Source organism: Amphiprion ocellaris, chromosome 14 (assembly GCF_022539595.1).
Source record: "Amphiprion ocellaris isolate individual 3 ecotype Okinawa chromosome 14, ASM2253959v1, whole genome shotgun sequence".
In the NCBI taxonomy this organism is placed as follows: domain Eukaryota; kingdom Metazoa; phylum Chordata; class Actinopteri; family Pomacentridae; genus Amphiprion; species Amphiprion ocellaris.
In genome coordinates, this window is record NC_072779.1 from 3911502 (window position 1) to 3938442 (window position 26941).

The 26941-nt window shown below is 51.3% G+C and overlaps 1 protein-coding gene across 1 annotated transcript; it reads left to right on the top strand.

Moving 5' to 3' along the window:
- Positions 1-11695: 11695 nt before the first annotated feature.
- Positions 11696-25983, top strand: LOC111575944 (hydroperoxide isomerase ALOXE3-like; the record flags this gene model as incomplete). Its single annotated transcript, XM_055017426.1, has 7 exons — positions 11696-11776; positions 19502-19705; positions 20084-20170; positions 20926-21077; positions 21197-21312; positions 23872-23972; positions 25746-25983. Coding segments are annotated over 7 exons (885 nt in total), but the record flags the coding sequence as incomplete, so codon positions are not given.
- Between the last annotated feature and the right edge of the window lie 958 nt (positions 25984-26941).

The following is a 26941-nucleotide window of genomic DNA, read 5'->3' on the forward strand; positions in this document are numbered from 1 at the left end:
TGTTCCACCTCCGCTGCTGCATCCTGCTCTGCAAAACCAAGCAGCTGCTCCACCTCTCCACTCAGCGGCTGTTCCACCGCTGTTGCCTCCTGCTCTGCTCCACCCGGTGGCTGGTCCACCTCCGCTGCTGCATCCTGCTCTGCTCCACCCGGCGGCTGTTCCACCTCCGATGCTGCATCCTGGTCTGGAAAACCAAGCAGCTGCTCCACGTCTCCACTCAGGGGCTGTTCCACCGCTGCTGCTTTGACCTGGTCTGTCCCACCTGTCCACTCAGTGGCTGTTCCACCGCTGCTGCCTCCTGCTCTGCTCCACCCGGTGGCTGGTCCACCTCCGCTGCTGCATCCTGCTCTGCAAAACCAAGCAGCTGCTCCACCTCTCCACTCAGGGGCTGTTCCACCGCTGCTGCCTCCTGCTCTGCTCCACACGGTGGCTGGTCCACCTCCGCTGCTGCGTCCTGCTCTGCTCCACCCGGCGGCTGTCCCACCTCCGATGCTGCGTCCTGTTCTGCTCCACCCGCAGGCTGTGTCACCCTTAGCTGCTACCTCCTGCTCTGCTCCACCCGGCGGCTGCTCCACCTCCGATCCTGCCTCCTGCTCTGCTCCATCCGGCGGCTGTTCCACCTCCGCTGCTGCATCCTGCTCTGCAAAACCAAGCAGCTGCTCCACCTCTCCACTCAGGGGCTGTTCCACCGCTGCATCTTTGACCTGGTCTGTCCCACCTGTCCACTCAGCGGCTGTTCCACCGCTGCTGCCTCCTGCTCTGCTCCACCCGGTGGCTGGTCCACCTCCGCTGCTGCATCCTGCTCTGCTCCACCCGGCGGCTGTTCCACCTCCGATGCTGCATCCTTCTCTGCTCCACCCGGCGGCTGCTCCACCTCCGATCCTGCCTCCTGCTCTGCTCCATCCGGTGGCTGTTCCACCTCCGCTGCTGCATCCTGCTCTGCAAAACCAAGCAGCTGCTCCACCTCTCCACTCAGCGGCTGTTCCACCGCTGTTGCCTCCTGCTCTGCTCCACCCGGTGGCTGGTCCACCTCCGCTGCTGCATCCTGCTCTGCTCCACCCGGCGGCTGCTCCACCTCCGATGCTGCACCCTGGTCTGCTCCACCCGGCGGCTGTTCCATCTCCGCTGCTGCCTCCCGCTTTGCTGCTGACTGGAGAGGTGGAACAGCATTCGGGTGGAGCAGAGCAGGAGGCAGCAGCGGTGGAACAGCCGCTGAGTGGACAGGTGAAAACCTCCGTTGCTGCATCCTGCTCTGCTCCACCACCTCCGATCCTGGCTCCTGGTCTGCTCCACCCGGCGGCTGTCCCACCTCCGCTGCTGCATCCTGCTCTGCAAAACCAAGCAGCTGCTCCACTTCTCCACTAAGGGGCTGTTCCACTGCTGCTGCTTTGACCTGGTCTGTCCCACCTGTCCACTCAGTGGCTGTTCCACCGCTGCTGCCTCCTGCTCTGCTCCACCCGGTGGCGGGTCCACCTCCGCTGCTGCCTCCTGCTCTGCTCCACCCGGCGGCTGTTCCACCTCCGATGCTGCATCCTGGTCTGGAAAACCAAGCAGCTGCTCCACGTCTCCACTCAGGGGCTGTTCCACCGCTGCTGCTTTGACCTGGTTTGTCCCACCTGTCCACTCAGCGGCTGTTCCACCGCTGCTGTCTCCTGCTCTGCTCCACCCGGTGGCTGGTCCACCTCCGCTGCTGCATCCTGCTCTGCTCCACCCGGCGGCTGTTCCACCTCCAATGCTGCATCCTGCTCTGCTCCACCCGGCGGCTGCTCCACCTCCGATCCTGCCTCCTGCTCTGCTCCATCCGGTAGCTGTTCCACCTCCGCTGCTGCATCCTGCTCTGCAAAACCAAGCAGCTGCTCCACCTCTGTACTCAGGGGCTGTTCCACCGCTGCTGCTTTGACCTGGTCTGTCCCACCTGTCCACTCAGCGGCTGTTCCACCGCTGCTGCCTCCTGCTCTGGTCCACCCGGCGGCTGTCCCACCTCCGATGCTGCATCCTGCTCTGGTCCACCCAGCGGCTGTCCCACCTCCACTGCTGCCTCCTGCTTGGCTCCAACCGGCGGCTGTCCCACCTCCGATGCTGCATCCTGGTCTGCTCCACCCGGCGGCTGTTCCATCTCCGCTGCTGCCTCCTACTTTGCTGCTGACTGGAGAGGTGGAACAGCATTCCGGTGGAGCAGAGCAGGAGGCAGCAGCGGTGGAACAGCCGCTGAGTGGACAGGTGGAAAACCTCCGTTGCTGCATCCTGCTCTGCTCTACCACCTCCGCTGCTGCCTCCTGCCCTGTTCCACCGGCAGCTGCTCCACCTCCGATCCTGCCTCCTGCTTTGCTCCATCCGGCGGCTGGTCCACCTCCGCTGCTGCATCCTGCTCTGCAAAACCAAGCAGCTGCTCCACTTCTCCACTCAGGGGCTGTTCCACTGCTGCTGCTTTGACCTGGTCTGTCCCACCTGTCCACTCAGCGGCTGTTCCACCGCTGCTGTCTCCTGCTCTGCTCCACCCGGTGGCTGGTCCACCTCCGCTGCTGCATACTGCTCTGCAAAACCAAGCAGCTGCTCCACTTCTCCACTCAGGGGCTGTTCCACTGCTGCTGCTTTGACCTGGTCTGTCCCACCTGTCCACTCAGCGGCTGTTCCACCGCTGCTGTCTCCTGCTCTGCTCCACCCGGTGGCTGGTCCACCTCCGCTGCTGCAGCCTGCTCTGCAAAACCAAGCAGCTGCTCCACTTCTCCACTCAGGGGCTGTTCCACCGCTGCTGCTTTGACCTGGTCTGTCCCACCTGTCCACTCAGTGGCTGTTCCACCGCTGCTGCCTCCTGCTCTGCTCCACCCGGTGGCTGGTCCACCTCCGCTGCTGCCTCCTGCTCTGCTCCACCCGGCGGCTGTTCCACCTCCGATGCTGCATCCTGGTCTGGAAAACCAAGCAGCTGCTCCACGTCTCCACTCAGGGGCTGTTCCACCGCTGCTGCTTTGACCTGGTCTGTCCCACCTGTCCACTCAGTGGCTGTTCCACCGCTGCTGCCTCCTGCTCTGCTCCACCCGGTGGCTGGTCCACCTCCGCTGCTGCGTCCTGCTCTGCTCCACCCGGCGGCTGTCCCACCTCCGATGCTGCGTCCTGTTCTGCTCCACCCGCAGGCTGTGTCACCCTTAGCTGCTACCTCCTGCTCTGCTCCACCCGGCGGCTGCTCCACCTCCGATCCTGCCTCCTGCTCTGCTCCATCCGGCGGCTGTTCCACCTCCGCTGCTGCATCCTGCTCTGCAAAACCAAGCAGCTGCTCCACCTCTCCACTCAGGGGCTGTTCCACCGCTGCTACTTTGACCTGGTCTGTCCCACCTGTCCACTCAGCGGCTGTTCCACCGCTGCTGCCTCCTGCTCTGCTCCACCCGGTGGCTGGTCCACCTCCGCTGCTGCATCCTGCTCTGCTCCACCCGGCGGCTGTTCCACCTCCGATGCTGCATCCTTCTCTGCTCCACCCGGCGGCTGCTCCACCTCCGATCCTGCCTCCTGCTCTGCTCCATCCGGTGGCTGTTCCACCTCCGCTGCTGCATCCTGCTCTGCAAAACCAAGCAGCTGCTCCACCTCTCCACTCAGCGGCTGTTCCACCGCTGCTGCCTCCTGCTCTGCTCCACCCGGTGGCTGGTCCACCTCCGCTGCTGCATCCTGCTCTGCTCCACCCGGCGGCTGTTCCACCTCCGATGCTGCATCCTTCTCTGCTCCACCCGGCGGCTGCTCCACCTCCGATCCTGCCTCCTGCTCTGCTCCATCCGGTGGCTGTTCCACCTCCGCTGCTGCATCCTGCTCTGCAAAACCAAGCAGCTGCTCCACCTCTCCACTCAGCGGCTGTTCCACCGCTGTTGCCTCCTGCTCTGCTCCACCCGGTGGCTGGTCCACCTCCGCTGCTGCATCCTGCTCTGCTCCACCCGGCGGCTGCTCCACCTCCGATGCTGCACCCTGGTCTGCTCCACCCGGCGGCTGTTCCATCTCCGCTGCTGCCTCCCGCTTTGCTGCTGACTGGAGAGGTGGAACAGCATTCGGGTGGAGCAGAGCAGGAGGCAGCAGCGGTGGAACAGCCGCTGAGTGGACAGGTGGAAAACCTCCGTTGCTGCATCCTGCTCTGCTCCACCACCTCCGATCCTGGCTCCTGGTCTGCTCCACCCGGCGGCTGTCCCACCTCCGCTGCTGCATCCTGCTCTGCAAAACCAAGGAGGTGCTCCACTTCTCCACTCAGGGGCTGTTCCACTGCTGCTGCTTTGACCTGGTCTGTCCCACCTGTCCACTCAGTGGCTGTTCCACCGCTGCTGTCTCCTGCTCTGCTCCACCCGCAGGCTGTGTCACCCTTAGTTGCTACCTCCTGCTCTGCTCCACCCGGCGGCTGCTCCACCTCCGATCCTGCCTCCTGCTCTGCTCCATCCGGCGGCTGTTCCACCTCCGCTGCTGCATCCTGCTCTGCAAAACCAAGCAGCTGCTCCACCTCTCCAGTCAGGGGCTGTTCCACCGCTGCTGCCTCCTGCTCTGCTCCACCCGGTGGCTGGTCCACCTCCGCTGCTGCGTCCTGCTCTGCTCCACCCGGCGGCTGTCCCACCTCCGATGCTGCGTCCTGTTCTGCTCCACCCGCAGGCTGTGTCACCCTTAGCTGCTACCTCCTGCTCTGCTCCACCCGGCGGCTGTTCCACCTCCGATGCTACATCCTGGTCTGGAAAACCAAGGAGCTGCTCCACGTCTCCACTCAGGGGCTGTTCCACCGCTGCTGCTTTGACCTGGTCTGTCCCACCTGTCTGCTCAGTGGCTGTTCCACCGCTGCTGCCTCCTGCTCTGCTCCACCCGGTGGCTGGTCCACCTCCGATGCTGCATCCTGGTCTGCTCCACCCGGCGGCTGTCCCACCTCCGATGCTGCGTCCTGTTCTGCTCCACCCGCAGGCTGTGTCACCCTTAGCTGCTACCTCCTGCTCTGCTCCACCCGGCGGCTGCTCCACCTCCGATCCTGCCTCCTGCTCTGCTCCATCCGGCGGCTGTTCCACCTCCGCTGCTGCATCCTGCTCTGCAAAACCAAGCAGCTGCTCCACCTCTCCACTCAGGGGCTGTTCCACCGCTGCTACTTTGACCTGGTCTGTCCCACCTGTCCACTCAGCGGCTGTTCCACCGCTGCTGCCTCCTGCTCTGCTCCACCCGGTGGCTGGTCCACCTCCGCTGCTGCATCCTGCTCTGCTCCACCCGGCGGCTGTTCCACCTCCGATGCTGCATCCTTCTCTGCTCCACCCGGCGGCTGCTCCACCTCCGATCCTGCCTCCTGCTCTGCTCCATCCGGTGGCTGTTCCACCTCCGCTGCTGCATCCTGCTCTGCAAAACCAAGCAGCTGCTCCACCTCTCCACTCAGCGGCTGTTCCACCGCTGCTGCCTCCTGCTCTGCTCCACCCGGTGGCTGGTCCACCTCCGCTGCTGCATCCTGCTCTGCTCCACCCGGCGGCTGTTCCACCTCCGATGCTGCATCCTTCTCTGCTCCACCCGGCGGCTGCTCCACCTCCGATCCTGCCTCCTGCTCTGCTCCATCCGGTGGCTGTTCCACCTCCGCTGCTGCATCCTGCTCTGCAAAACCAAGCAGCTGCTCCACCTCTCCACTCAGCGGCTGTTCCACCGCTGTTGCCTCCTGCTCTGCTCCACCCGGTGGCTGGTCCACCTCCGCTGCTGCATCCTGCTCTGCTGCTGACTGGAGAGGTGGAACAGCATTCGGGTGGAGCAGAGCAGGAGGCAGCAGCGGTGGAACAGCCGCTGAGTGGACAGGTGGAAAACCTCCGTTGCTGCATCCTGCTCTGCTCCACCACCTCCGATCCTGGCTCCTGGTCTGCTCCACCCGGCGGCTGTCCCACCTCCGCTGCTGCATCCTGCTCTGCAAAACCAAGGAGGTGCTCCACTTCTCCACTCAGGGGCTGTTCCACTGCTGCTGCTTTGACCTGGTCTGTCCCACCTGTCCACTCAGTGGCTGTTCCACCGCTGCTGTCTCCTGCTCTGCTCCACCCGCAGGCTGTGTCACCCTTAGTTGCTACCTCCTGCTCTGCTCCACCCGGCGGCTGCTCCACCTCCGATCCTGCCTCCTGCTCTGCTCCATCTGGCGGCTGTTCCACCTCCGCTGCTGCATCCTGCTCTGCAAAACCAAGCAGCTGCTCCACCTCTCCACTCAGGGGCTGTTCCACCGCTGCTGCCTCCTGCTCTGCTCCACCCGGTGGCTGGTCCACCTCCGCTGCTGCGTCCTGCTCTGCTCCACCCGGCGGCTGTCCCACCTCCGATGCTGCGTCCTGTTCTGCTCCACCCGCAGGCTGTGTCACCCTTAGCTGCTACCTCCTGCTCTGCTCCACCCGGCGGCTGTTCCACCTCCGATGCTACATCCTGGTCTGGAAAACCAAGGAGCTGCTCCACGTCTCCACTCAGGGGCTGTTCCACCGCTGCTGCTTTGACCTGGTCTGTCCAACCTGTCTGCTCAGTGGCTGTTCCACCGCTGCTGCCTCCTGCTCTGCTCCACCCGGTGGCTGGTCCACCTCCGATGCTGCATCCTGCTCTGCTCTACCACCTCCGATCCTGGCTCCTGGTCTGCTCCACCCGGCGGCTGTCCCACCTCCGCTTCTGCCTCCTGCCCTGTTCCACCGGCGGCTGCTTCACCTCCGATCCTGCCTCCTGCTCTGCTCCATCCGGCGGCTGGTCCACCTCCGCTGCTGCATCCTGCTCTGCAAAACCAAGCAGCTGCTCCACCTCTCCACTCAGGGGCTGTTCCACCGCTGCTGCTTTGACCTGGTCTGTCCCACCTGTCCACTCAGCGGCTGTTCCACCGCTGTTGCCTCCTGCTCTGCTCCACCCGGTGGCTGGTCCACCTCCGCTGCTGCCTCCTGCTCTGCTCCACCCGGCGGCTGTCCCACCTCCGATGCTGCATCCTGGTCTGCTCCACCCGGCGGCTGTTCCATCTCCGCTGCTGCCTCCCGTTTTGCTGCTGACTGGAGAGGTTGAACAGCATTCGGGTGGAGCAGAGCAGGAGGCAGCAGCGGTGGAACAGCCGCTGAGTGGACAGGTGGAAAACCTCCGTTGCTGCATCCTGCTCTGCTCCACCACCTCCGATCCTGGCTCCTGGTCTGCTCCACCCGGCGGCTGTCCCACCTCCGCTGCTGCCTCCTGCCCTGTTCCACCGGCGGCTTCTCCACCTCCAATCCTGCCTCCTGCTCTGCTCCATCCGGCGGCTGTTCCACCTCCGCTGCTGCATCCTGCTCTGCAAAACCAAGCAGCTGCTCCACCTCTCCACTCAGGGGCTGTTCCACCGTTGCTGCTTTGACCTGGTCTGTCCCACTTGTCCACTCAGCGGCTGTTCCACCGCTGCTGCCTCCTGCTCTGCTCCACCCGGTGGCTGGTCCACCTCCGCTGCTGCATCCTGCTCTGCAAAACCAAGCAGCTGCTCCACTTCTCCACTCAGGGGCTGTTCCACCGCTGCTGCTTTGACCTGGTCTGTCCCACCTGTCCACTCAGCGGCTGTTCCACCGCTGCTGCGTCCTGCTCTGCTCCACCCGGCGGCTGTCCCACCTCCGAGGCTGCGTCCTGTTCTGCTCCACCCGCAGGCTGTGTCAACCTTAGCTGCTACCTCCTGCTCTGCTCCATCCGGCGGCTGTTCCACCTCCGCTGCTGCATCCTGCTCTGCAAAACCAAGCAGCTGCTCCACCTCTCCACTCAGGGGCTGTTTCACCGCTGCTACTTTGACCTGGTCTGTCCCACCTGTCCACTCAGTGGCTGTTCCACCGCTGCTGCCCCCTGCTCATGTCCACCCGGTGGCTGGTCCACTTCCGATCCTGCCTCCTGCTCTGCTCCATCCGGCGGCTGTTCCACCTCCGCTGCTGCATCCTGCTCTGCAAAACCAAGCAGCTGCTCCACCTCTCCACTCAGGGGCTGTTCCACCGCTGCTGCTTTGACCTGGTCTGTCCCACCTGTCCACTCAGCGGCTGTTCCACCGCTGCTGCCTCCTGCTCTGCTCCACCCGGTGGCTGGTCCACCTCCGCTGCTGCATCCTGCTCTGGTCCACCCGGAGGCTGTTCCACCTCCGCTGCTGCATCCTGCTCTGGTCCACCCAGCAGCTGTCCCACCTCCGCTGCTGCCTCCTGCTCTGCTCCACCCGGCGGCTGTCCCACCTCCGTTGCTGCATCCTGCTCTGCTCTACCACCTCCGATCCTGGCTCCTGGCCTGCTCCACCCGGCGGCTGTCCCACCTCCGCTGCTGCCTCCTGCCCTGTTCCACCGGCGGCTGCTCCACCTCCGATCCTGCCTCCTGCTGTGCTCCTTCCGGCGGCTGGTCCACCTCCGCTGCTGCATCCTGCTCTGCAAAACCAAGCAGCTGCTCCACTTCTCCACTCAGGGGCTGTTCCACTGCTGCTGCTTTGACCTGGTCTGTCCCACCTGTCCACTCAGCGGCTGTTCCACCGCTGCTGTCTCCTGCTCTGCTCCACCCGGTGGCTGGTCCACCTCCGCTGCTGCATCCTGCTCTGCAAAACCAAGCAGCTGCTCCACTTCTCCACTCAGGGGCTGTTCCACCGCTGCTGCTTTGACCTGGTCTGTCCCACCTGTCCACTCAGTGGCTGTTCCACCGCTGCTGCCTCCTGCTCTGCTCCACCCGGTGGCTGTTCCACCTCCGCTGCTGCCTCCTGGTCTGGAAAACCAAGCAGCTGCTCCACGTCTCCACTCAGGGGCTGTTCCACCGCTGCTGCTTTGACCTGGTCTGTCCCACCTGTCCACTCAGCGGCTGTTCCACCGCTGCTGTCTCCTGCTCTGCTCCACCCGGTGGCTGGTCCACCTCCGCTGCTGCATCCTGCTCTGCTCCACCCGGCGGCTGTTCCACCTCCGATGCTGCATCCTGCTCTGCTCCACCCGGCGGCTGCTCCACCTCCGATCCTGCCTCCTGCTCTGCTCCATCCGGTAGCTGTTCCACCTCCGCTGCTGCATCCTGCTCTGCAAAACCAAGCAGCTGCTCCACCTCTCCACTCAGGGGCTGTTCCACCGCTGCTGCGTCCTGCTCTGCTCCACCCGGCGGCTGTCCCACCTCCGATGCTGCGTCCTGTTCTGCTCCACCCGCAGGCTGTGTCACCCTTAGCTGCTACCACCTGCTCTGCTCCATCCGGCGGCTGTTCCACCTCCGATGCTGCATCCTGCTCTGCTCCACCCGGCGGCTGCTCCACCTCCGATCCTGCCTCCTGCTCTGCTCCATCCGGCGGCTGTTCCACCTCCGCTGCTGCATCCTGCTCTGCAAAACCAAGCAGCTGCTCCACCTCTCCACTCAGGGGCTGTTCCACCGCTGCTACTTTGACCTGGTCTGTCCCACCTGTCCACTCAGCGGCTGTTCCACCGCTGCTGCCTCCTGCTCTGCTCCATCCGGCGGCTGTTCCACCTCCGCTGCTGCATCCTGCTCTGCAAAACCAAGCAGCTGCTCCACCTCTCCACTCAGGGGCTGTTCCACCGCTGCTGCTTTGACCTGGTCTGTCCCACCTGTCCACTCAGCGGCTGTTCCACCGCTGTTGCCTCCTGCTCTGCTCCACCCGGTGGCTGGTCCACCTCCGCTGCTGCATCCTGCTCTGCTCCACCCGGCGGCTGTTCCACCTCCGATGCTGCATCCTTCTCTGCTCCACCCGGCGGCTGCTCCACCTCCGATCCTGCCTCCTGCTCTGCTCCATCCGGTGGCTGTTCCACCTCCGCTGCTGCATCCTGCTCTGCAAAACCAAGCAGCTGCTCCACCTCTCCACTCAGCGGCTGTTCCACCGCTGTTGCCTCCTGCTCTGCTCCACCCGGTGGCTGGTCCACCTCCGATGCTGCATCCTGCTCTGCTCCACCCGGCGGCTGCTCCACCTCCGATCCTGCCCCCTGCTCTGCTCCATCCGGCGGCTGTTCCACCTCCGCTGCTGCATCCTGCGCTGCAAAACCAAGCAGCTGCTCCACCTCTCCACTCAGGGGCTGTTCCACCGCTGCTGCTTTGACCTGGTCTGTCCCACCTGTCCACTCAGCGGCTGTTCCACTGCTGCTGCCTCCTGCTCTGCTCCACCCGGCGGCTGTTCCATCTCCACTGCTGCCTCCTGCTATGCTCCACCCGGTGGCTGGTCCACCTCCGCTGCTGCATCCTGCTCTGGTCCACCCGGAGGCTGTTCCACCTCCGCTGCTGCATCCTGCTCTGGTCCACTCAGCGGCTGTTCCACCGCTGCTGCCTCCTGCTCAGCTCCACCCGGTGGCTGTTCCACCTCCGCTGCTGCGTCCTGCTCTGCTCCACCTGGCGGCTGTCCCACCTCCGATGCTGCGTCCTGTTCTGCTCCACCGGCAGGCTGTGTCACCTCCGCTGCTGCATCCTTTTCTGCTCCACCCGCAGGCTGTGTCACCCTTAGCTGCTACCTCCTACTCTGCTCCACCCGGCGGCTGTTCCACCTCCGATGCTGCATCCTGGTCTGCAAAACCAAGCAGCTGCTCCACCTCTCCACTTAGGGGCTCTTCCACCGCTGCTGCTTTGACCTGGTCTGTCCCACCTGTCCACTCAGCGGCTGTTCCACCGCTGTTGCCTCCTGCTTTGCTCCACCCGGCGGCTGTTCCACCTCCGCTGCTGCATCCTGCTCTGCAAAACCAAGAATCTGCTCCACCTCTCCACTCAGGGGCTGTTCCACCGCTGTTTCCTCCTGCTCTGCTCCACCCGGTGGCTGGTCCACCTCCACTGCTGCATCCTGCTCTGGTCCACCCGGCGGCTGTCCCACCTCCGCTGCTGCCTCCTGCTCTGCTCCACCCGGCGGCTGTACCATCTCCGATGCTGCATCCTGGTCTGCTCCACCCGGCGGCTGTTCCATCTCCGCTGCTGCCTCCCGCTTTGCTGCTGACTGGAGAGGTGGAACAGCATTCGGGTGGAGCAGAGCAGGAGGCAGCAGCGGTGGAACAGCCGCTGAGTGGACAGGTGGAAAACCTCCGCTGCTGCATCCTGCTCTGCTCTACCACCTCCGATCCTGGCTCCTGGTCTGCTCCACCCGGCGGCTGTTCCACCTCCGCTGCTGCATTCTGCTCTGCAAAACAAAGCAGCTGCTCCACCTCTCCACTCAGGGGCTGTTCCACCGCTGCTGCTTTGACCTGGTCTGTCCCACCTGTCCACTCAGCGGCTGTTCCACCGCTGTTGCCTCCTGCTCTGCTCCACCCGGTGGCTGGTCCACCTCCGCTGCTGCATCCTGCTCTGCAAAACCAAGCAGCTGCTCCACTTCTCCACTCAGGGGATATTCCACCGCTGCTGCTTTGACCTGGTCTGTCCCACCTGTCCACTCAGCGGCTGTTCCACCGCTGTTGCCTCCTGCTCTGCTCCACCTGGTGGCTGTTCCACCTCCGATGCTGCATTCTGCTCTGCTCCACCCGGCGGCTGCTCCACCTCCGATCCTGCCTCCTGCTCTGCTCCATCCGGCGGCTGTTCCACCTCCGCTGCTGCATCCTGCTCTGCAAAACCAAGCAGCTGCTCCACCTCTCCACTCAGCGGCTGTTCCACCGCTGCTGCCTCCTGCTCTGCTCCACCCGAATGCTGTTCCACCTCCGCTGCTGCATCCTGTTCTGCTCCACCCGGCGGCTGTTCCATCTCCACTGCTGCCTCCTGCTATGCTTCACCCGGCGGCTGTGTCACCCTTACCTGCCTCCTGCTCTGCTCCACCCGGCGGCTGGTCCACCTCCGCTGCTGCATCCTGCTCTGGTCGTCGGCGCCGCTGTGCCTCCTTCACATGAACCAGCAGAGCCAGCTGGTCCCCATTGCCATCCAGGTGAGCTCCTCATACAGGTAGGTGATGATCAGCATACACTGTCAAAACGAAATGTGTAAAAGGCTTTGACAATCTGGCCGCAAGAGATCCAGAAAGAAAATGGAATACTGTAATGTTTAAAAGCTGTAAAAATTGTGAAAATAATGACAAATACCTTTAAAACATTGATAAGAGACATATACACAAATACACACGATAAAAGAACTAATTATTTTTTTTGTTTTGTCTGATTTTTGATTGTTTTGAGTCTTTTCCTGGTTGTGTTGTGTTTGTGTGACCACTTTATGTCTTGTGGTAGTTTTATGTCTATTCTGATTACTTTGTATGTCTAATTGTCTTGTGTCTTTTTGTAGTGATCGTTTTGTGTGTTTTTCTGGTTGTTTTATGTTTGTTTTTGGTCATTTTGTGTGTATGTGATGGTTTTGTGTTTTCTTGGTTGTTTTGTGTCATTTTGTATCTTTATGTGTCAACTGTGTCTTTTTGAGGTTATTTTGTGTCATTTGTGTCTCTCTGAGATTGTTTCGAGTGTCTTTTTGGTTATTTTGTGTCATTTTGTGTCTTTTCCTGGTTGTTTTGTGTCTGTGTTGTCAGAGAGGAGCGCTATTAGGCGGCTCACTCTCCAACCAGGAACCGCTCGCTGTGATGAACGACACGGAGGCTTCTCTGTACTTGCAGCAAGGGTAACCCACTCAGTGCAACGAGACACTTCTAGTGTAAGTTACAAAGAGGTGGTCCCTGTCATTCTTTATTTATACAGGTGGGTTACAGGATAATGATATGCAAATAGACCAAAAATGGGAGTGAGTAAAATGAATGTGGGTGTGGATATATTCTCGTAGAAAAGTAGAAAGAGTAGAAAAATATAGCTTATATAGGAAAACATCATATATCACAATCAGGGTTAACACAGTTCACAGTACAACTATTAATGAAAAATATAAAAACCTTCTAACATTCCCCCCTGTTTATCATTACAATAGTAGAGTTCTTTCTGTAAGGTCGCTCCTCTATTTATCCACGATTTCTGTTCTGAAACAGATGCTGCTCTTTGGGCATCCCTGAGAACATCATCAGAAAAAGGTTCAAGTGTAGTCGTATTTAGCACATGTCTATTTTCTATTTGTCGTCGTGCTGCAGCTCTAGCAGCTTTATCAGCAAAGTTATTTCCCGTTGTGATGTGTGTGTCATCTGTCTGGTGGGCAGCACATTTACAGATGTTCACTCGTTTGGGTAACTGTATTGCTGAAAGGAGCAGTTTCAAATATTTGCATGCACGACAGGTTTACCTGTTGTGGTAACCATGCCTCGCCTGTCCCATATTTTAGCAAAATGGTGTACGGATGCAAACACGAATTGGCTATCTGTGAATATATTCATTTCTTGTCCCTCATGTAGCTCCAGGGCTCTGATCATTGCATGTAATTCGGCTGTTTGTGCAGAATATGTGTGTGGGAGCGTTCCTGCTTCTAGCACGTTATCAATTGTTGTCACGGCGTATCCCACCGTGTTCTGTCCTTGAGCATTCTTTGAGGCTGATCCGTCTACGAAAATGTTGAGAAAATCTGGATTTGCTATGTCTGAAATATCAGCGCTTGGCCTTGTTTCTACAGATGTTGTTGTTATGCAGCAGTGTGGTGTTCCGTCTTCTTCTGTGGGAACTAATGTGCTGGGATTTAATGTTGTGCATTTTTTCAATGTGATGTGTGGTTCTGTTAATAGTGTTCGCACATAGTTCATGTGTCTGGCATGTGTTAGAAATGGTAATTTCCCATGCAACAGGAGCTCTGCTGGTGTATGTGTCAGATGTACTGTAAGCGGGTGTGCAAGTACTATGTCAGCGCAGGATATCACGGCCTCTACTGCAGCTGCTACTCCTTGCAAACGTGATGGAAAACCTCTTTCCACTGCATCTAATCGTTTTGAGTAAAATGCTAGGGGTCTGGTGTTTATCCCCTAACTTCTGTGTGAGTGTCGCTTTCATGAAGCCTTTTTCGGCATCCACATAGAGGTCAAAAGATTTATTATAGTCTGGATTTGCTAGCACCAATGGTGTCTGCAGGTGCTCTTTTAATGAAATAAAAGCTTGTTCGGCCTCTGGTGTCCATGTTATTTTATCTTTCAAAGTCAGTCCTTTCCCATAAATCAAGTTCTGTAGTGGTTGTGCAATAGCTGCATAACCCGGGATCCAAGTTCTACAGAAATTGCACAAACCTAAAAATGCCATCATCTGTTGTTGATTTACAGGTTTGGGCGCATGTGCTATTGCTAGTTGTGTTGATGGTAAGAGTTGTTTACCTTCTCCTGACAACTGATGTCCTAAATAAATGACCTGTTTCTGCACATATTGCAGTTTTTTCAATGAGACTTTGTGTCCTGTACTATACAGGTGTTGTAAGACCTGTATAGTTGTGTCTTTGCAGTGTTGTGCTGTATCTGAAGCTATAAGAATATCATCTACATAAAGCAGGACCTGACTGTGGTCCCCCACTTTACAGGTACTCATGGAATGCTCAAGGGCCCATGAGAATTGGTGTGGGCTCTCACTAAACCCCTGTGGCAGTCTGGTGTACGTATATCTCTTATCTTTGTATGTGAAACCAAACCAATGTTGTGAGTCTTCATGTAGTGGGACTGAGAAAAATGCGTTACTCAGGTCCACTACTGAAAAATATTGTTTGTTTGGAGTGATGCTATTCAGCAGTGTGTGTGGATTTGCTACTTCTGGTGTGTCATGCTGAACTGCATCATTTACTGCTCTGAGGTCCTGAACCATTCTCCAACTGCCTAGTGCTTTTTTTACAGGAAATATGGGTGTATTACACACATTTTCGGTTGGTTCCACAGATCTAATTATGCCTGCTGCTTTCATATCCTGTATAACAGGTTGTATTCCTTCTTCTGCTTCTGATGACAATTTATATTGGGCTTGTCGTGGTCTATGTGAGGTGGCTGGCCTGACCTGCACTGGAGGAAAACCCTTAACCAGTCCCACATCAGTCGGTCCGTTGGACCAGAGTTCTGGCGGGAGTGATTTTAATTCTGGGTAATCCTCCAGCACCACCAAGGTCCCAGATCACATAGAATCCGTGCTGTCCAAATGGACATGAGGCTGCATGTGTAGTTTCATTCCTAGTGGTATTCTGAGGAAACCAGATCTCTCCCCTCTATAAAACCCTGTCTCGGGATCTAATGTGTATTTACCGCGTTTCGCCCTGGCCAGTTTGAGGCCTAATTGCCACCATTTTACATCAGGTGTTTTTGATAAGGAGAGGTGTGGTTCCTCTGACCTGAACAGCTTTGCCTGTTCCTCAGTTAACAGTACACTAGCCATAGAATTTCCTTCTCCGTCTGAATACATGTGTTGGAGTGTAACTGTCTGCGGCCCTAGCTTCAGGAAAGCTTTGTTATATTTCTCATCTGGCCCTGGTGAGTGTTTATACCAAAATGTGACATGCATGTCCTTGACACTCTGATATTGTGTCTCCTCTGTTCTTGTGTTATTTAAAGTGTGTGCCTTCTCTACTAGTAGCTTTCCAGGGTTACCCATTGTTTTTTCAGACAGATCGAGGGTCCAGTAATAATGTGGTGGACTCACGTCCTCTACTACTTGTTGGTCAGTCAGCACAGTTGTAGTCATTCCGTCAGCAGTGGGCACCACTGCTATTTTTAACTGAGTCATTAGGTCTCTGCCTAACAGATTTATAGGACAATTTGGGTCTACCAATATCGACATTTTTGTATGTGTTTGAGTCTCCTGGTCCACGGTGTGTAGTGGTTGTGAGAGTCTCTGTGCAAGTATATGTCCACTTGCTGCTTTTACCCAGACTACTTTCCCACATGTCCTATAGCCTGGTGGGGCACTAGTTAGAACTGTTCTACACGCACCAGTATCACAAAGGCAGTCATATGGTTTACCGTTAAATAGAATAACTCTGTGTGGCAGGTCCTTTTTATCCTTTTCTGATGCGCTCATGACTGCACTATAAACGTCTATAAGTTCTGTATTGTCTTCTGAGGTGGGAGGTTTCATTTCCTCCTCTGTGACTCTTTCTAGTCAATTTTGAGTAGAGTTTGGGTTTTTTGGCCCGTCTCTACTTGTTCCTGTTCTGCAGTCTCTTGAGAAATGTCCTAATTTGCCGCAAGTCCAGCAAATGTCATTATCTCTATTTCTGTTGTCACGGTTTAAGTTTTGTCTATTTCTGCCTCTGAAACGTCCTCTTCTTTTACCTTTATAGCCTCCTCTTTCTCTATTTCCCCTATAGAAGTTATCCTCCTTTTTATCCTCTGAGAAATACATCTCCTCTTTTTTCTTATTCGCTTTCTCTGCATGTTTTGCATAATCCATCAGTTGTGCAACTGTTCCCGTGTTTTGGTGGACCCAATGTTTCTTTATATATGCTTTTATGGGTGACTTGAACCCCTCTAACATGAGCCTCTTCATCTGCTGCTGATATGGCCCGTCATCATCGTTATTAGGTGCCATACCACAGTTTTGTCTATACACCTTTTCGAATCTGTGTCTGTAATCAACCACATCCTCTTCATCTTTCTGAGTGCATTGTGTAATATTTGAGAAATCTGCTTTGCGTTTAAACTCAGTTTTGACTCTCATAAACTGCTTGTGTTTGTGTTCCTAAGTCAGGTGCATCATGATCCAGTCTGCGGTTGTTTGTGTCTGCTCCTGTAAAATCTCCTCTAACTCTGGACCACTTGCTTTGAAAATACATTTGAAACATATGTAGCACTTCTGTTCCATTCAGATGATAACTGGTCCTCAACCCTTCTAGCGCTTCTATTGTTTCATCTGGCCCCTCTTCTACAGGGGGAATTCCAGCTACAGCGCGCTCCATGTCACGTCTGTTCCATGGTCGAAAAACCAGAATATGCTGTTGTTCATCTCGTGCATCTCCTTCTCAGGTAGGTTGCCCATATCTAGGGTTAGCTACCTGTACCATGGGGCAACAGTCCTCTGGGTTGTCATCACAGTCAGTCTCCATATATTCACAGTCGTCTGTAAAGTCATCTAATGGTGGTTCCTTAAACCTGTGTTTATGTTTTGTTAAATCATCAACGGGGTACAGCGAACCCTTTTTTCGGGTCTGCCTAGTCACTATAGTTCTTGGAGGCACCTTGAGTTTCTTCTTAACTACAGGTTTCTTACTAACGGTCAGGGGTGTTTTCTGTTTAACCTGTTCCTCCTCGGGCTCTTGCCCTCCTACTGCGCCTGCGTCCTGCCTCACTGGGGGCTGCTTGCGAGTCACTGTTTCCTCATCTGGATGTACAAGCGCTGCCTCTACTGCTGCAGTTGTGTGTTTTTCTTTTTTCTTCTCCTGTTTCTCTGCACGTTTTTTGTCTCTCATTTGAGATTGTTCCAGCCATTTTTGAGATAATCTGTATTCCTCCTTTCTTTTCTTTTTCTTTTTGTCGTTTGTTTGTTGACTGATTTCAATCTGCAATTTTGTCTGGAGCTCCAGAATTTCTACGGTTATTAATTTGCCTGAAAAATTATGTTTAGTCATCCATCTCTCCGCGCATATTACACCTGTGCCTTCTTCATATGCTTCCATGAATTTTATATCACCCTTTAGCTCATTTTTACTATTCACTGACCCCATTATTCAGCCCTTGTTGGTTTCTCTGGCACGAGGAAATGTGGAGGACACTAATTCAGCCTTCTACCACACCTAACGTGTGGCGGAATTAGTTTTACGAGATGAAACTCGACCTGTGTCCACAATCCACCAGTACTTCACCAACTCAGGTAAAACAAGAAATGCGAGTTTCTGTGGACCCACCTAGGAGTCTAAATATTACTAGAAACTCAATTTACACACACACAATATCCCATTCATACGAACCATAACCTACTCGAGTTTTCTGCGTTCTAACGCAAGTTCTGTTTCCACGGCCTATTTCGTTGTTTCCTCGCAGTGAAACCTATTGCATTTATTACTGCACTAATTATACCATATATATAGAATACACATATCTTTATGCATGGAATATACATATGTTGCTTTTACGCACGCTAGAATCAGTATATTGCCTTCGTATTTCCTGCGGTTGAAACTACTTTTTATGGCCGATTTAACTTGCAGGGGTCGCCGCCAACCCATACGGACTTTAACTGCTGATGTTAATCAGAGGACGCCGTCGCCCTGCGGACTTTAACTGCATTCATTCCTTTATGCGTATTATACTTGCCTCCGGTTCTTCACACGCGGCGATCCCTTCTGATTCGAATCCTTGGACGCCTCCCTGGTCCCGAGGGGTGAACTAAATCACCGGCCCAGCCACGAATTCACGTCCTGGGTCTTTTAAAACCTCGCCTTTTGCGATGGCTGCTGTCGACAGACTTCGGTGTCACCTTGTCTCGGCCACGGGAAGGAGTCTCCAGGATCCGGCTCGAAGGACCCTGTAAAATGTCAGAGAGGAGCGCTATTAGGCGGCTCACTCTCCAACCAGGAACCGCTCGCTGTGATGAACGACACGGAGGCTTCTCTGTACTTGCAGCAAGGGTAACCCACTCAGTGCGAGACACTTCTAGTGTAAGTTACAAAGAGGTGGTCCCTGTCATTCTTTATTTATACAGGTGGGTTACAGGATAATGATATGCAAATAGACCAAAAATGGGAGTGAGTAAAATGAATGTGGGTGTGGATATACTCTCGTAGAAAAGTAGAAAGAGTAGAAAAATATAGCTTATATAGGAAAACATCATATATCACAATCAGGGTTAACACAGTTCACAGTACAACTATTAATGAAAAATATAAAAACCTTCTAACATGTGTGATCATTTTGTGTCTTTTTGTGGTAGTTTTCTGTCTTTTTGTTGTGACTGTTTTGTGTGTTATTCTGGTTTGTTTTTGGTCATTTGGCATGCATGTGATAATTGTGCGTCTTCTGTGGCTGTTCTGTGTCTTTTTTTCTGGTTGATGTATGTCTCTTTGTGGTTATTTTGTATCTTTTTGTGGCTGTAATGTGTCGGGTTTTGGTTATTATGTGTCATTTTGTGGTTGTTTTGTCTGTTTCTGTGATTGATTTATGTCTCTTTTAGGTTATTTGCGTCTTTTTGTGGTCGTTGTATGTCAGATTTTAGTCGTATTTTTGTCTGTTGTTTTGGGTTTTGGTCATTTTGTGTCTATGTGATCATTTTTGTGTCTCTTTGGGGTTGTTTAATGTTTTATGTTTTATGTTTTGTGTTTTATTTTGTGTCTCATCCAGATGTGCAGTCATGTTATTTCCTCCACTACATTAAGATTTTTTTCTTAAATCTTTACAATTATTTTACAGATAATATTACATTATCCATCCATCCATCCATTATCTATACACCGCTTAATCCTCACTAGGGTCGCGGGGGGTGCTGGAGCCTATCCCAGCTGACTCCGGCGAAGGCAGGGGACACCCTGGACAGGTCGCCAGTCTGTCGCAGGGCAATATTACATTATGATATCTGTAATTTAATAACCTCTACAAAATAACAATTAAACATGATTGGTCAGTTTTTTAGTCCTAAATATACTTAATTTATTTTTTATATGATGGCACATATCTGTAAAATAATGTTTTTTTAAAATATATTTTAAAAATGCAATTAAAAATGGTTAAAATACTCAGTTTTGACAGTGTGGTGACCCATTTCCACATTATAGTAAACTGTTCTGCTAAGCTCTCATCATTCTGAGACGTTCTCTAACAGCTGATCTGTGGGTTCCTCAGCTGCAGCAGAACCCGGGTCCTCAGAACCCGGTCTTCCTGCCCTCTGACCCCGGCTCTGACTGGCTGCTGGCTAAGATCTGGGTTCGTGCTTCCGACTTCCAGTGTCACCAGCTGGTGTCGCACTACCTGAGGACCCACGTGATTGGGGAGCTGTGCTGCGTGGCCACGCTGAGGCAGCTGCCCGATCTACACCCGCTGCACCAGGTACAGCAGCACAACAACAACACAACACGGACCCACAACGTTCTACAGTCACAGCTAGTCCAGAATGTCTCAACTGTCTGGTTGTTTTGTGGCTTTTTGTGGTTGTTTTGTGTGTTTTTGTGATTGTTTTGTGTCTTTTTCTGGTTGTTTTGTGCCTTTTTATGGTTGCTTTTGCGCTTTTGTGGTTGTTTTGTGGTTGTTTTGTGCCTTTTTGTGGTTGTTTCGTGTGTTTTTGTGGTTGTTTTGTGTCTTTTTCTGGTTGTTTTGTGCCTTTTAGTGGTTGTTTTGTGGCTTTTTGTGACTGTTTTGTGTGCTTTTGGTCATTTTGTGTAGAGTCATGTTATTTCCTCCTCTCTGATTGGTTGTTTTTGTGTCCATCTGTTGATGCCACATGTTAAGACGTCGCTGCAGATAAACCTTCAGGCCCGAACGTCTCTGCTGGCAGCTGACGGTGTGTTTGATAAGGTAAAACCTCACAAACAATAGAGCTGAACAAGTCTAACATTGTAAAACGGTTGTTTTGGGTATTTTTTTTGCTTGTTTTATGTCTTAATCCGGTTGTTTTATGTCTTTTTGGGTGTTTTTATGTTTTGTTCTGCTTGTATTGTGTCTTGTGTCACTTTTGGTCATTTTGTGTTTGTGTGATTACTGTGTGTCGCTTTGTGGTTCTTTTGTATCTTTCTGTGGTTCTTCAGTGTCTTTTTGTGGTTATTTTATGTCTTTCTGTGGTTATTTTGTATCTTTTTGTGGTTCTTGTGTGTCCCTGTGGTTATTTTGTGCCTTCCTGTGGTTATTTTGTGGCTCTTTTGTGTCTTTTTGTTGTTATTTTGTGGCTTTCTATGTTTATTTTGTGTCTTTTAGTGGTTATTTTATGTCTTTCTGTGGTTCTTTTGTGTCTTTTTGTGGTTATGTCTTTCTGTGGTTATTTTGTGCGTTTTTGTGGCTCATTTGTGTCTTTTTGTTATTTTGTGTCTTTCTGCAGTTACTTTGTGTCTTTTTGTGTTTCTTTTATGTCTTTCTGTGGTTTTGTGTCTCTGCGGTTCTTTTGTGTCTTTTTGTGGTTCTTTTGTGTATTCCTGTGGTTATTTTGTGTCTTTCTGTGATTATTTCGTGTCTTTCTGGGGTTATTTTGTGTCTCTTTTGGTTGTTTGTCTTTTGAACTGCAGATAAGAACAGTAATGCGTTTTTTCTCCTTACTGTATCTCCTGTTGGTCCTTCAGGCGATGGGCTCTGGTCTGAAGACGTTACACGTCCTGCTGTCCCGGGCCTCGGCCAAGACCACCTATCGGTCCCTGTGCATCCCTGATGACCTGAAGGACCGTGGCTTGGACAACCTGCCGCAGAGCTACTACGCTCAGGACGCACTGCACAGGTAAACAAACGCACCTGATCACTCCATGTAAAAAAACACTTTTTCACCTGAGACATCAAGATCTGTGTGTGTGTGTGTGTGTGTGTGTGTGTGTGTGTGTGTGTGTGTGTGTGTGTCAGTTTTGTAGTCAGTTGGGTAAATGTTTATTACAGCAGAGACGATGACGTTCAGTTGGACTCGGAGCTTCAACACTGGATCACAGATATCAACACACACAGCTTCACGCACAACTCAGGTTCTGTTTGTTTGCTTGTTCATTGTAAAAAGCTGATCGTAAAATGTACAGTAACTAGCTGGCAGCAATTGGCAACTTGCTGTAGTTTGTTTTACAGTAAGCTTACTGTAAACTTAATCACAGTACCGATGTTTACAGTAATAATTATCTTGCTGTAAATGCAATCACAGTAATAGGGTACTGTATTTATTGTCACAGCAATGATGTGAAGAATGAGATTACTGTAACAAGCATTATTGTACTTTTTTAATACTGTAAATAAATTAGTTGTGAAAAATTATATATACTGTAAAATAAACAGTCCCTTATCACAAAAATTTATCACCATATATATATATATATATATATATATATATATATATATATATATATATATATATATATATATATATATACATTTTTCATTTTGTAGAAAACACTTAATACACTGGACCAAATGTCTTTTATTTTAATCAGACCTGAAGAATCTAAGTTTCTTTTCACGACAATTTAAAAATATAAGTTATTCAAAGGTTATATTGACTATTTACTGTCAATTTACTCCATACAAACATAAATGTATATATTTATATGGCTATCAAGAGACGTCTCATTTACACGATGTGGCAGTTCAGCTTTTAGGCTTGTTTTAGGCTTGTTTCCGTAGAGCTGGTCGCTCTTTTCTATCGTGAGATCTGGCAAGGCTGATTAAAAGTCTCACCTGGTATTACTTGTTCTGTCTACATGTGGACTGAGGGACTCATTTTTTTGTTGGACCATCTTGCCAGTCCTTCTGCTCGCTTGATCTTTGGAGGCACACTTCCTCTGCTCTGAATTTATCCTGACAAAAATCTTCAAACACAACACACATCATACATTACACCAGTTAAGGAGAAAAATATGGCTAAAATGATCCACATAGTACTATTTACTGGTCCATGCGTGTGTAATACCCCCCAACAGATCTGGTCCACTAAGTCTTTCCAGAATGTTCTGTTTGAAAAATAGAATAACTTACATTTTGTAACTGGGTCAAAGTTTTACCTGTCAGTGTGTTGTTTGTCTGGCCCGCTTTGGTCGTCAGTTTTCCCTCAGCAGTTAACAGCAGAAAAACGAGTGATGAAATTTACCAAACAGACGTAGCTAACAGACATAGAGAATGGAAGTAGCTAACAGATGTAGCTAACAGACAGCTAACGGACATAGCTAACAGACGTAGGTAACAGACAGCTAACGGACATAGCTAACAGACGTAGCTAACACAGAAACGCACACATAGCTAACGGACTTAGCTAACACACAGACGCGCGCGCGCTCTAACGTACGCGGTTTAAATTTAACGATTATCCGGTAACGTTACTCCTTGGTTAACTTCTTAACATTATCAAAAAATGTAAAAACCGAACTCTATCAGAATTTCATCAGCAAATAGTTTACTAAACTCCAGGACACTGACTAGCTAAGGAGAGCGGATCTCTTTTCTCTCTCAGTCAGTTACCGTTGGACACACCTGGCCGTTACCGGACCAAACTACTTCAATTTAACGTAAAATTACAAAATAATGAAGTGAGTTACCTCCTGGAGTCACTTACAAAAAAGTAGAATCTTGACTAGTGAGGTCCAGGAAACAACTTTGGAATAAAACAGGCGACCAGAAACCTTTAAAGTTTAGGAGGATATTAAGATGGCGGCTCCTCCGTTTTAATATGTTTGTTGGGAACGATGCAAAATGTCCTGTGAAAATTCCCGCTTAAAATTAGTCATGTGATTCACAGTAAAGAAGTATGTGCTGTAAATTTATCCTCTCAGTGAATTTTACCCATGATGCATTGCAGATCTACAGCAACTTACTGTAGACAGGTTCTACAGTGGATGTTTGGTCATTTTACAGTAATATTACCGTAAAAACTACAGGAAAAACTGCAGAAACTTGTTACAGTGTTGATTAACTGCCCCACTGTAGTTTGTGTTCATGTCAATGTGTGCACAGAGACACTAAAAAATCTGCAAATTTTCACATTACTGAGACGTGAGGACATTTACACAAATTTATAAATGCAAACACAAATGTACATAAATGAGCAAATCTGCACAAATGATTAACATTTACAAAGCTAAAGATAAAGCTTTAAATGTGTACACAAAGCTGTATATGTTTAAACAAACAAATGGTGCATGCAAATCTATACAAAAGTGAATGTATACAAATACTAAAAATAAATTAGTCTAATAAGTCTCGGTAAATGTGTACACAAATGAGTGTAAACCCGTACATAAACTATTAAAATGTACACAAATCTACAGACAAAAAATATCTACACAAAAATATGTGTTCGCAGGTCAGTCATATGTCTGCAAATCTACACAAATACTGTATATACACAAATATGAAAATGTTTACAAAGATCTGTTCAGATATTGACATTTATAAAACTGGAAATGTAAACACAAAATTGTAAATGATTATATACAAATGTACAAATGTGTAAATATCTACACCAAAAATGTAAATATGCAACCAAATCTGTAAATGTGTGTAAATATTTACATGAATGTGTAAATGTGAACACGTCTGTGCAGGTTTCCCTCAGTCCTTCAACACCAAAGCTGAAGTGTCCAAGTTTGTCACGATGATCATTTTTTCGTGTTCAGCTCTGCACTCTGCTGTTAACTTCTCTCAGGTGAGTCAAACACAGGCACACTACAGAACAACAACAATAGAAATAAAAATAACAACAACAGCAATAATAACAATAACTAGAAAAGTACTCAGAACCCCCTTTTCGACCGGGGTGGAGCCCGTTCGGAGTTGGAGCCGGCGCCCGACTTGGCGCCGGTTTTTTGTGTTTCGACCACCGGAGCTGCGGCTCCGGGCTCCAAAAACTGGGGCCGTTTCGGGCACCAACTCGTTGCTGGGCCAGACTTGGCCAGAGTTGAGAGCCGAGCACGTCACGGGCAGAGGGCGGGGTGACATCTAAAAACATCTAAAAAGATAAACATAGATATGATCATCAACTTATTGCGCGTGTTTAACCGCTAAGTAATCAATGCAAGCGTAGTCGAAGCTAAGTAGCTAAGCTAACGCTAGCACGTTTACTGTTAAGTATCCAAACGTCTTTGATAATTACCTTTCTTCTCAAACGTGATCGCCGGGCATTGGAACGGCGACGCCGATGAGTAACCCCTAACAGAAGGTTTTGCTGTTCAGCAAACGGCGAGACACACTAGCAAAGCCATGAACACCACTCCAATGAAGTCCTCCATTGTTGTTGTGTGGGTTTCCGTACGGCGTGAACGCTGTTGAACGGCTACGTACGCAGTACGTACACACGTTTTGTGGTGGCGCAATGACGCAGCTCCAACTTTGCTCCTTGAGTGGAAACACAAACCCGTTCTGGGGCGGCACGAGATTTGAACCAAAAAAGCACTGGCTCTCAACTTTGAACCAACCTAGCACCTGGTGCTCTTTGGTCGAAAAGGGGCTAGAGAGCTCAGTACTCTTCCAAGGCCGCTCATTCCCCCATATGGCATTGTCAGAAATGCAGCATTTTTCTTTAGAAATGCAGTATTTGTTCATTTATTAATTATTGATGATCAGAAATCACAGCACCATAGAATATTTCTGTACCCGCAAACAAAATGACCTTGCGCTGAGCACAGGTGTGTGTTCTGCATGTGTACGTTATGTACGGATACCAAATCACGTGACCTAAATATGTAGTGGGCAGCGGGAATTGATGGGACTCAGAAACACTCCACAATTTAATTAGTTTTCACTTTTTGTCATGGCTATCTGGCAATGATACGGAAATCTTAAACAAATCTCCACATTTGTCCAAAATGATTAGAAATTTGTTAAACATCTAGGATGGCTTAGAAGAGTTCCAAAAATGACTAAAAACAATAAAAAACACGTACACAATGACTCATAAAATAAATGTGTTCTCAAAATGTAATTTTAATAAATCCGTGGATCCAGACTATAAGCCACATCACTGCCAAAATCTAATTACTTGGTCCTTGTGTCATTTCTGACCTTCCTGAAAATTTCATCCAAATCCATTAGTCCGTTTTTGAGTCATGTTGCTCACAGACAGACAGACAGACAGACAGACAGACCAACACAAATCGTCAAATAACTCCACCGAGGCTCTGCCTCCTTGGCGGAGTAAAAATTCTCACTATGATGACAATGTGTATAAAAATATTACAAAAGAGAAAAGTTGATCATTAGTTGAGTCATTCTGACTGTATAGACGTGAGATTTAAAACAATTTAAATCTGAAAAATTAAATTTCTCTCACACTGAACCAGGAAGGTTTTCTTTGCTCACAAATACAGGATTCATTTCATTCATGTTTTCTATACTAAAGGCCTCACACTGCTTTTCTCTCTGAACATCTGGAACATCTGCTCCTTCATTCCTTTAACATCTGCTCCTTCCTCTGCTGCAGCTGGACTTCGCTCTCTGGATGCCCAACTGCCCGGTGGCCATGTTGCGTCCTCCTCCGCAGGTCAAAGGCGGCGTGACAGAGGACGACATCCTGTCCTTCCTGCCCGACGTCAACTCTACGTGTCGCGTAGCAGGAGACAACTGATGGCTGCAGTAAATTTGGTGACACTACAGTGTATAAAAGTTAAGTAATTGAATATTTGTGTAGTGCCTCTCTTCGCTGTTGCAGCGGTTTTGCTATTTGCAGACGGTCCCTGTTCACTGGTCGCACAGTCAGCTGCTCATAGACATCAATGTTATTTCTGCAGCTTGAAAGACAGCGACTTTTGATAAAACTTGCCTTGTAGCACATTGTCTAGCTTACAACGATGGGAAAGAGGCATCGTTTATGCTTTTACAACATATATCTCATGAGTTATTGATGCCGGAAGTCCGAATTTGTGAATATCTTGCCAACTTTACCGAACTCCAGCAGTTCAAGGATTCCAGGAACACAGCAGGCAGGAGTCAGCTTCACTAAACACAGAAAACAGGATTAATAAAAGTTCTGAGGCTGGTGGCAAAGACAGTTCTCCTCCTCGTACTGACTGGAGACTAGACCACGGTCCAGCTTCGCCCAGAGACCAATCACTCAGCTCCACCTGCAGCTCATCTGCTGATTAACATGCAACACACCTGCAGCCAGCTTCACCACACACACACCTAGGAGAGAGAGAGAGAGAGAGAGCAGGAAGCACAACCACAGCCCACAGCCTTAAACTGTGGCTGTGACAAGTTCAGGCTGCTCAAAGGTTGAATAGACAGCTGTAATGGAAGGCAGCGTCATAAAACATCTAACGTTTGCTTCAGCTTTAAAATAAATGCAAACAGTAGATTTCTATCCAGCTGCGAGTTTGTTCAGATATTTTAGGGGAATAAAAAACACGCAGATGGACAACAAAAGCACCGGATGTAAAGCGGAAATTGCACATGCTATTTGTACCGTCAGAACATGAGCATTAATTTTTCTGTCATCCACAGAGGATCACCTCCATGTTCTGAGCAGCTACTCGTCCCGGTCACATCTGACCGAGTCTGCACACTTACCCAGGATCGCCCTTCAGTCTGTGCAGGGCTTCGAGGAAGTGGTCGAGGATCCATCCTGCACGCTGATAGGATCTGGTTCCTTTGGGAAGTCTGAATCCATGTTTTTGAGAC